The 11,356-nt window shown below is 36.3% G+C and overlaps 1 protein-coding gene across 7 annotated transcripts in view; it reads right to left on the bottom strand.

The window, feature by feature from the left end:
• Nucleotides 1–202: 202 nt before the first annotated feature.
• The window catches only part of Ars2 (arsenic resistance protein 2), a 46,006-nt gene continuing 34,852 nt past the window's right edge, over nucleotides 203–11,356 (bottom strand). For 5 of the 7 annotated variants that reach the window (XM_087341041.1, XM_087341065.1, XM_087341046.1 and 2 more), the window contains 4 exons: nucleotides 11,147–11,300; nucleotides 10,434–10,567; nucleotides 9,084–9,212; nucleotides 8,425–8,845 (listed from right to left, as the gene is read on the bottom strand). In XM_087341041.1, the coding sequence (XP_087197167.1) occupies nucleotides 8,764–8,845; nucleotides 9,084–9,212; nucleotides 10,434–10,567; nucleotides 11,147–11,300 (499 nt within the window). In that variant the 3' untranslated portion in view covers nucleotides 8,425–8,763. Of the gene's footprint in view, nucleotides 3,324–3,847; nucleotides 3,955–8,424; nucleotides 8,846–9,083; nucleotides 9,213–10,433; nucleotides 10,568–11,146; nucleotides 11,301–11,356 lie in introns of those variants that run through there. The other 2 variants (XM_022059033.2, XM_087341057.1) reach the window with 2 other exon arrangements.

Here is an 11,356-nt window from a genome sequence, read left to right as displayed (position 1 = left end):
TTACCATCAATATTCTATCTACTGCCAAAGTGTAAAGCCTGTTACCTATCATCAGAAGTACTTACAATATGGGTAAAGAAGCCACTGAAATTATGTACCACAGCTGACATTTTTCATTGTTGTTCTACAATGAATGCAATGGTAAAGGAATATGGGACACATGAAGGAATAAAGGATAAAAATATGAAAAATCATTCCCTGCTGAATTTCTTCATTAATTTTATATGTATGCTCATTTGGTAGTTACAAAATTTCTGAAATACTTACATCTACTGACTGATATGCCCACTGAGGACACTTCCACATGGACTGTTTGAATGAGCTTCAAAGTGAAATGTAATGGATTAAACTTTAATGCAGTTGGAGAAACAGTGACATTTAGAACTTGGTGCATGGTAAAGCAAACACGTACACACTTATTAGTGCTGCAACACTGTATTAACAAGATGCACTTAATAAGTGGAATGACTGTTTTTATAATGCATTCAGGATAAGTAATTTTGATAAGTTAAAGTTGAACTGAAATATGAAAATGGTTTAAGGCTTAAAACAAACCACTTCTGAACCCCATCCACAACTCCTGAAGGTTGTAACAGAACCACCAAAACTAATGCCATACAAATATACATCATGGATTGTATCACTAGTTTTAAGACTTCCTATTCAATTGTTTTGGTCGCTATAGAGTTTTCTGAGTTGATGGACAAACTGCCACCCAGAGGATGTCTGTTACTGGGCCCTGCTTTTTTTGCTGACCAGCAAAGACAGTTTTCAATCATCAAGACCTCGACTCAGAACTGCATTTCCTGTGTCTTAATTGGTCACATGGACTTCGCACCCAGCCCATGTATGACGCCTCATCACATCATACTCACGACTGTACAACTTATGCTCTGGTATAACATTCTATAATAATGGAATCCCTTCTACAGGAAAATCTGCAGAGCTGTTCCATAACCACTGTACCATGCTGCGTTACAATAACAGCATGACTGTGTAGGACAGTAAAAAGAACGCCGAAATGCAGAGGCTTCTACTATTATGCATCGGAAAGCCATCTGTCACATAAAAGTAATGTATTCTGGGAAAGAATGTTGATACTTGGAACAATTGTAAAATTCATGGTTTCTAACTAATTTCATCATTCAGGTATCAGCTCCAGTCAGCGGTAAAATATAGAAAAGAGCGCAATATTGTGGCACAATTAGTGATCTGAAATTGTTTACAGCCAATGTGTATGTTAGTGTATCATAAACATCTTTTGTCTCTATCAGAAGTCACACATCAGACTATATTAATTTATTTGTGGTTTATTTTAAAACACTGTTAGTAGCTTAAGAATCTGTAGCACTGAATAACAGGATAATTAATGACCATAAACTAAAAAAGAAATAGAAGGAAGCACATAGTAAATAATACCTGACATACAGAAAAACTATTCCAAAATATTCTGCCAGGTACAAAATTTCTGTGAAAACAATGTGTTACAACCAGACTATAAATAATAATTTATATTCCAATCTTCGCCATTAACATTTGGAGTAATGCCTGTGTATTAGCATTAAATTAATGTTATAGTGAATCAATCGATATGTGCCAGCGTTACACTGCATGTTACAGCGATAACATGTTTTTTTTACAAACTATACCCTAAAATCACAAATTTGCTACACCTAAAACAATACATAATCAATACAGGATAATTATAAACTTAAAACTTAATGACTGAACAGATTAAGTGATTTTAATAGACATTCTGCTGGGCTGCAAACATACCTAAGAGGAGAGGTTGGTGGTGGTAGATATGAACATGTTAGACACTAATTACCATGCGACTTGAAAATCTACATGGAACATACATTGACAGAACATTAACCTGTGACGAGGAAAGCACCATAAAATGATTTATTATATTACCGCACGCAAAGTTACCACATAGTCTGCTTATGTTCATTCCACAGTTCCCTTGTCTTACCAACAGAAATTGAGGTAAATGTCTGCAGAATAATGACACAGAAAATTCTGAAGTGATTAGCAGTTATAAATGTTCAGAGCTTGCTTTATATCTTTTTGAAAGTGTTCATAAATCTTGAATGAATATACTTATTTATAACACAACAAAACTAATTAAAACTGTATGAAATAAATGGTATCTATGTTGCTCTAAGCAACATACCTGTATGTACACTGGCCTTTCAACAATGTTTTATTTGTGCATTATTGCAGAATTAAAAACATTTCTGTAATAAGACTGTCCTTGTAGCTTCTGCCATTTAACAGAATGTCTTAGAATGTTTTGTCCGAGGGGAATTAAAAGTTTCTACTGTCACAAAATCATGTCTTACCATTGTGTTTTCCAGTGAAAACCAAATATTTATAAACAAGCCTTATGAGTTTTATAGTCACGTGAATTGTACAAAACAGTAAAAAGGCAGAGCTGTCTCAGTGCTTAAGCATTATAATGTAAAATGTATGTGGGAGTGGAAGTAAGCACCATGCATTCTTTATAGTCACCTCCAAGTTCTGTCAGGTCTGGATGTGGTAACCCTGCTGCAAATCAGATCCTCACAGTCCACGTTACTGAACTTTTGACTAAATTCAGATGTGGCGAATGAAAGCCCGAATTGTACCTCTGGTACCAACATTCTCAGCCTTACAATTATAAACTGGTGTCATATGTTCCAAAAGTCACTGTTCCTACATTTATTACAATTCCAATAATATCTGGAAGATTTACTTGCACTAACATTCTCCCAACTGCAACACTAAAATGTTTCCCGAAACAAAAGCAAATTAGTATTTGTACTCATACCACAGCCAACAAAATGACTGAAGACTTCAATATGTGATTTGGAACTAACACACATTTTTTAGTATATGTTCGATTGCAGCGGAATTTAGTGATCCAGTGTATGCCTGTTACCAACAAGCATACCCACTGATTTAGACTAAAATTTCCCTGAGTGCAGTAAGATGTTTGGTTTTATAATATTTTCTCATTTCATGAATTCTATGTTTATGCATCAGAGGGGCTATGGTAAGTGTTTTAACAATATAAAGTTCACTGGAAGAAATTCAATCTTCAAAGTTTCAAAGAAAGTTTTAACTGAAAATGGAGACGTCAATCACAACTTGTCCATATTCACTTACTGGAACACTAACTACCACATTGTACAGTATGACATTAACCAAGTGACCCTGAAGTAATTAAAGTTTTGCACACGCATAATGATGATTGTCAAGGAACTCAGATAAACTCCTCTGGTTCTCTCGGTGCATCCAAATCCCGGTAGTGAATTACTGGCCGATAATCAGCACCACCCCTGGCAACAAAACAAAACTTGTATTGTCAACACACTCAAGACACTCAAGTGAGGTGCTGTGGATCTGAAACATCAGTGTTCACATCTGCACTAATCTGTTCTGACTTCACACAATATCAAACTTTTGTTCAGAAATTACAAGACCATGTTTCTTGGTCTGTGAAAAATTGACAGAAGTAGAAATAGAGTATAAGTCCACTGAAAGACAATTATTCTTAAATAAACAACTTTAAACAGGAACACTTGGCAATGAATATATATAATCAGAATATACAACAGATGTTGCAAAATTAGAGAGTCCACGACCCACAACCCGAGCCCTTCATGTGACCACAATTCAGTGGAACCTATTAAATTTTAAAAATAAAGCCCCTAAGACTTCATTCCTTACGTTCTGAAATATGTATATGTGTTTGTATGGCATAGTATGTGTTTATGTATACAGTAAGAGAAAAAGTGTTGGGAAGCGCTAATAATGCCTGTATGACCCAAGAAGCTCTCATATCTCCTGAATATATCAGTACCTAGGAAGGGGAGGTGTCCATCTGTCTCCATGGTGAATTGGATGTTGCTTGTGAATGCCGTTTAGGTGGTCCAGGAAGTCAATTTTTCTGGTTCATGGAACTACATTCTGGTACAACGATAACATGATATCAAAACACAATATACAAAAAAAATGTGAGGCGTAGACTGGATTAAAATTTCTCAGAATACGGCCCCAGCTGCATGTTCCTGTGAACATCACAATGAACCTTTGGGTTCCATGAAAGGCAGAGAATTTCTTGACCAGCCGAACAACTATCAACTTCTCAAGGACTCTGTTTCATGCACCCAGTGTTAATTGTTTTGCTGTGAAACTCCAACAACTTTCAGTGGGATGGTCCAACATTTGTTTGAAATTAAAAGGTTTTCAAGAGTGTCCAATGCTGAACTGCTCAGAGTTCTTTATGGAGAGGGGAAGGGGATGAAAGCTTCAAAGGACACTAGATAATGACCTAATTTTTGTACAAAATTTCAACCACCTGAAAGCAATAAGACACAGACACACAATTAACGGAAAACGTCACACACGTTTATGATCTAAATTCTACATGGAGCATTGGTCCATCAGTTACCCCATAAATATGGAGGTAAAAGACAGACTTCACATGCTGGTCAAACTGTTACTTCATACTGCACAAAAGTTAACTTAAAAAAAGTTAATACAGTATTTTACAAAGACCAATGACTTCTACATTATGCGGTGCACCTATCCTAGAATTTGCGTGGCTACGTCGGTAGCAATGTCTTTCAATGCCAAGATGTTCTACCGAGTCACATTATGGGGGTGCAAACACAAACACTAGTTAAGTTCACAAGTTATGTACCACCTCCATTTTCAGGATAGGAGTGCACTCTGAAGATGGAGGCAGCAGGTTACTATGAATTCTTTTTTAATCACATAAAAGACTACATGGTATCATAACACAAAAGACAACAATATGAGGTTTCATTGCCTGGAAAACCATATAAGTTTTGAGACCATTACAAGGGGAAAGAGTGACAGGAAGGAAGAAGTAAGTACACAATAAACCACAGTTCTCTTCATTTTGTTTTCTAAATTCCACACATCATGCTTTCAGTGTCAAACCACACATCTCGCATATTTTTAATATCATATGAAGTCAGCAACACAATACAAAAGAAAATAAAAATACTACACGAGCCAAACATCTTCACCGAACTTTAGGCTCCAACTTTTAAAACATAAAGGGCCAGATTCAATTGATTTCACTGCTACTTTTTGAGCAACTAACTTTTTAAAAAAAAAGAGAGAGAAAGAAAAGGAAAAAAAAAAGGAGAGAGCGAGAGTGCTTTCGCAAGGCATAAAAATTTCAATCCCAACTTTGTACAAATGTTCAGCATTTCAAAAATATTAATAGTAATATGTCAATGACCTCAATGACTAATACTGTGTAATCAAAATGGTGATACTCTAAAGCAAATGAAATATTCGTTATTATTTAAGCATCAGCAAAAATAACCCACATGTAAAGAGGAAAAAATGCTTCTCATAACATCTGAAATTTTGTTTTCACAAAAAATACAGGCGAAATATTTGTATGCTTTACAAATGAGAGCAAAGATAACTCAATAAATAGATTCAATATGGGCTTATCACTGGGGTTCGAACCCCTGCTGTGGTGAAGTATTCCTATCTCTGCTATAACACTGTAACTGGTGCTGAGGACTGCCCACCCTTCCAAACAATATATACCGAAGTATGCACCACGGGTAAACTAGCATGAGTGTGGAAGACGATTCACCTCCATCTAGTGGTGTGGTTAAAATGTGTAACTTCACCTTCACTCCCCCAAGGGTCATCACAGTTTCACGCGAAGACACAGGTACAATGTTACCTTACCTTTATTATTAACGGTAATGGCGTAACTTCTTTAAAATGTATATCACTTCAATAATTTGATATAGAAGTAATTAAATATGTAACCATAAATTAATAACCATTATAAACAAATATGACAGCAACACTGGTAATCTGGCAACTTGGTATTAAAGAAAATTGAATTTTCTTTTTCTTAAAAACAAAATAGAAATCAAATTCTCATATGCTGAAGATACGAACGCATCTAGGAAAAAGCCATTTCTTCAACATGATTCTCAAAGAAGCTGAATGTAATGTAGCAGTCATTCTATATTCAGTACACATTCTCAATGAAACTGGGGTTCACTGAATGCAATAAAGATGCCAAAAGAAGCACATTTTTCAACAATTTTCTTTAGTGAATAGGCGGGTTCAACGGCTTGCCCCTTATCGGCTGCTTCATTTAAACTGAATTTGAAAAATTCTAAAACCATCATTTTCACCTTTAACTTTTTGATATGAATATCTCACTATACAGCAAAACAACATTAAAGCACTGGATGGCATCTAATAAACCAATAGTTCTGAAACTCATTACTGCTGTCGAACTGTTTGGTAATAAAACAATTTTGTGGGAACCTTTAAATGAAAATTTATGTTTTCAAGTACTCATTTTTCACTAGGAAGTTAAATTAAACCCACACCAGTTTATGTTTATGATGTACTTGCATTATGTGATAGGTGGACCTACTTGCTGGCTACAGAGTGGTTGAAGTAAAGTATTATTTTGGAAATCTGTATCCTCATGTCATGTCCTGCATTAAACCTAGTGATGGACGCTATAAGCACCTCTGAAACGTCAGTAAATGTCTACCAGACTATATGAAGCATTATCCCAGAAGACAATCATCTGCACCAAACCTACAGAGTGGTCAAAAAGTCATGCAATCCATTCCTATTACTGGGAAGGACTGTCAACAGTGAAAAATACAATTTTTGAGGGCAGTGTGAATACATGAACCAAGACTTTGCCTTGTAATAACCGTCAAATCTATGCGTGCAGCAGTAGCTTTGTGTAATCACAAAGTGCACTGAACATTCTTGAATTCAATGGTCTTGAGTTTATAAAATTTACTATCTCACAACTGCATCTAACACCATTTTTAGTGTGTTTGGAATATTTTTCACATCATGAACTTAACGACAAATGATACAGTGGCTACTAATGCATCACATGTACACACAAAACTACGTCTTCTACGCAAGGCATCTGCCGTTCTCCGTCTACCCAGCATTCTTGTTCTCTATGGTTGCTGCTTCAGGGGATCTGCCCCCAAGCTTCATTTCTCATGTGCTACTTCACTCCAGCCCTTGCCTGTTAGGCTTGGATGCCACTGGGCTACAAATGCAATGGTTTAAACCACCAGGGAGTGGCAACCCATGGGTCAGCCACTGCAATAATGATCTTGCATCATATTACTGAAATGTGATAATGAAGTCAATGTTGCGGTGGTAGTCATGTCAATGGGCTTGAATCCCACTGCTGCATTTGTATTTTCCCTGGTCATCTCGCTCGAGCCGACAACCATGACATGGCATGAATACCAATGCTGGAATTTCAATGTACTCCAAAGAGTTCACCTTTAATGACTAATGGCAGATTAGTTTCTGAATGTTTCATTTCATCACGTTTACATTTAAGAAATGCAAAAGCTTTGACTTTACAATGAACATTTTTGATGATGTAATCTGTGGAAACAATTAATTTGTTCCCTAAAGTTTGATAACATATGCTTTGGGCATCATCAGGTTCTTTGAAGCATCAACACACACAAATCTAAATTAGATATACCTGCCATCATATTTCCATTTCTTTCATAATTGTCTTTGTTTGACACATGAAGTGCTTGTAGCTCCATCTGCTTCCTAATCATGTAGTTGGTCTTGCTTTGTGGTTTTCCTTTTTCCTTGAACTTTCTAAACCAACAATCGATTATATGGGTTCAAGAAAATTAAAAATATACAATCAGATACTAAGATTTGAAAACAGCCAACGTCATTCTACTCCCAGTCCTATATTTTGAAAAACTGGGTGCAACCTGGCAAAATGAAGTGGAAGAAGTGTCATTCAGCATTCATGCCGATCATTATCACCAGAGTAGGGCTGCACATGCGACTCAACATACACTATTGCTCTGGGAATGCACACATCTAGATGATGCCTGATAATTTTCTTGTTTTAAACTGGTATGAAGCAAAGTTTTTAGTTAGACTGTTGCACCCTTCAGAAATAGGGAGGCGGAGCCAATTTACAAATCCCAGACCCTTGGAAGGCAGGTAAATCTAAATAAATTATTTCATATGACCCAAGCATAATTTTTAACACTATGGGTGATTACAGCAGCTCTTCAATTTTTATTCACAAAATGGTTACTGTGCCACACAACGTGAAAAGAGTACCAAAACTCGCCACTGGACCAGGTCAAAAAAGATGCCACAAAAACCTAATATAACCAATCTGCCACTTATTTAATTCAAACTCTGTGAAATAATTACGCATAAAAGCTTTTCTGGGTGCAGAGAGCATTAAACCCATTTCAAAATGAGTGACAGATATACTGAAACAGCACTCATCAAACATTACACATCGCACTGTTCTCTCATCATGCATATCCACTTCTCTGTTTATTTACAGAGAAGATGGGGAAAATCGTTTACTGAAACTATGCCCAATACCAATTACATAATAAGTGATTTATTACCAGTGCATATATGACGATGGCATACAAAAAAATCTGGCCACCGCGTGACAACATTGTATGTCCTGATGATGAGATGATCAGTAGTACAACCTGTATCTATTAAGTTGTGGGTTCCTTCTCGAATGCTGGGAGTTGTTTAGATTAACTTTCAACTCTGGGTTATAAAATAAATTTCTGAGGACTGTGACTGATGTTAAAATGTAAAAGCGATACATGATAACACGTGCATGAAAACCTGGGGAGACATGGCACACAAAATTAATCTAAACAAGTTTTACTTATGCATTTTCTACAGTAACATCATAACTTCGTAATGTCAGAACATTTCTGCAATATCTGGGACATCTAGATCACTATAAGCTACAATTGGACGATTGGCAGAATCATGTGTCGAAGACCTGAAAAATCAAGACAGAAAAGGGCCCCATCCTATTAATAACAAAAAGTAACAAACTGCTGTTTATCTCGAATAGAAAGATACAAGGAAATATACATTAAAAGAAAGTCATGAATGCATTAAAAAAAAAGGATAAGAAGTTAAATTTCCTTCTGTTCTATCCATTTCATTAATTTTGCCTTTATTATAAAATCTTAAATGAGCACTAAAGATACAATTAAATAAAATAATTTGTGTACCTGCCCCTGTTAAAGCTGCCTCGACTAGGACGAGAGTACCCCTGGTTGTAGCCTGCATTGTAACCATAACCACCACCATAGTTATGACCACCGTATGCTGCATGTCGTCCACCGTAACTGTACTGATAACTGAAACACACGGTCATATGACAAAATGTGAGGGCAACTAAGACAAATCTCATGTACAATTTCAAGCGGCTGACATGAACTTTCAAATGGTTCCAAGCCCCCATATTCTAAATTTCTGGTCCCTTAAATTTTCAATTATACACTTTTCCACGAATTTTCTAATAGAATTGGTCAGTTTTCTAAATTTATCTTTGAATCAGATTTAGTTACAGATATCAAATTAAATCCTCCACCTGTTTGCAAAAACAGAGTTTATGTAGTTTCTGAACTACCTAGTTCTCCTCCTCCCTCTGTCCGGTGAGCTACTTGATGGACCCTGAGAGGCCCTTGTTAAGGGCTGCTTCTCCCCCCCACTTCTAGCCCAACACATTAATGAGGGAATTGTGACAGGCTCATTTACTATTCATATGTGCAACACACTGTGTCATTCCAATCGCACCCTTATGTCTGGAATCTCATAGGACAGAACTGTACTGCATGAACATAATATTTTACAAATAAAATTGTAATTTTTCATGCACAGCAAAGCAAAGTGATGCATTTTAGTGGCTGTATTTTGTAAGGTTTACAATGGTACTATGTAAGAGGAACTCCCCCCCCTCCCCCCAAGTGGAAGTAGCATAATATTACCAGGATTGGCTGTTACATTTTCTCTGCTTAGAGTACGGTGTTTGAAAAATCATAAGCTCATTTAGTGTTGAATAGAATTCTTAATTAAACATAAGCTAACATTAACATAAATTCGTAAAATCTGAAAATAACATAATTATTAAAAATTATCAACTTTCTCAGCGTGGATAACTGATGCCTGATTGTGACAACATGAAAAGAAACTGTGTGTGGATTCAGACCTCACAAATAAATGAAAGAAAACTAAATGTTTTAAATGAATGCCACACAAAAATAATCTGTCTTGTGTATGAACAACTAACTTGATGCAGATTTACACACACATGAATAACCTCCAGGTGCTTAGATGAGCAACTCATATTTTTTCTAAAGCAAGTGATGCACTAATAGCCACGTGTCCGTCACGTGATGCAGTAAAACAAGAACTCTTTCCAAGACAGCTATGGGCAAAGACGTATGAAGAAGAGTTTTTCAGATATTCCTCCTGAAACTTGGAACTGCCATCAGTGCACGGGCCCTCAGTTTGGAAATCACAGTCATTATTTGTCTCATCTGTGCTGCATACAGAAAGTAATATTGCACTGAACTTACTGAGGCACATACGGCGAAGGAGCTGAGAAGCCTTCCCGTTCACTCGTCCCCTCTTTCCTTTGTTGACGATTACCAGGATGTTCGGCCAACTGGGGTCGTTTCGGGTCTCGCAGATAGTTGTTAAAGTATTCAACCTGAAAATACATTAAGGCATAAAATATGAAATCAGCTACGACATTAATACAAACATTTAACTTGCAGTCAATTACCACACTTACCCACACAAACCTAACTGTATTTATTTTTTCCTTCTTTCAGAATCTTTTAATTACAAGGCCGAGAAAACATTTTTGAGCAAGTTCTGATCTCAGAACAACAACGTAAGAACTTGAAATGCATTAGAACAGTGAGACCTCATGATAAACTACATAATCACCAGAGATTTCCTACCATTCATCAATAACTTTTCAGAGGGAACCCCATTTAGTGTTCCTAGATTTGCAGTTTGCCTCACACGAGATCAACACCAATATTAAATTTCCACTACATAAAACTTTCCTAAGCTTACTGTTCCACACAGGAACCTTACACGTGGATTTCACTGTAACAATTCAAAGGACTACTATTATCTATTTGTTTCAAAAAATGTCTATATTTTTAACATTACCTTTGATAAACAGAAATTCTATTACAGTGTTCTATGTAACAAACAATTTCTGAATAAAAATTCTCCTTACACATCATTATGCTCATGAATCATTCATTACACTCACCTCTTTCTTAACTTCATCAACTTTCTCTCCATGCTTGTTGAATATGTGCTTGCGTACAAATTCAGGGCCTTTGAACTTCTTTCCTGACAGTGGACATAACCATTTGTCTTTAGCCAATTCCTGTGTATTTGCCTGAATGAATTTCTCCACCTCACTAAAGTTGTAGGTTAAGGAACACATGGAGCACAAAACTGCTACCCTTAAAACACT

The sequence above is a fragment of the Zootermopsis nevadensis genome, unplaced genomic scaffold (assembly GCF_977971745.1).
Source record: "Zootermopsis nevadensis isolate Lab colony 2312 unplaced genomic scaffold, Znev_1.0 Znev_ptg000003l, whole genome shotgun sequence".
In the NCBI taxonomy this organism is placed as follows: Eukaryota; Metazoa; Arthropoda; class Insecta; order Blattodea; family Termopsidae; genus Zootermopsis; species Zootermopsis nevadensis.
This window is presented reverse-complemented; position numbering and strand designations above follow the sequence as displayed.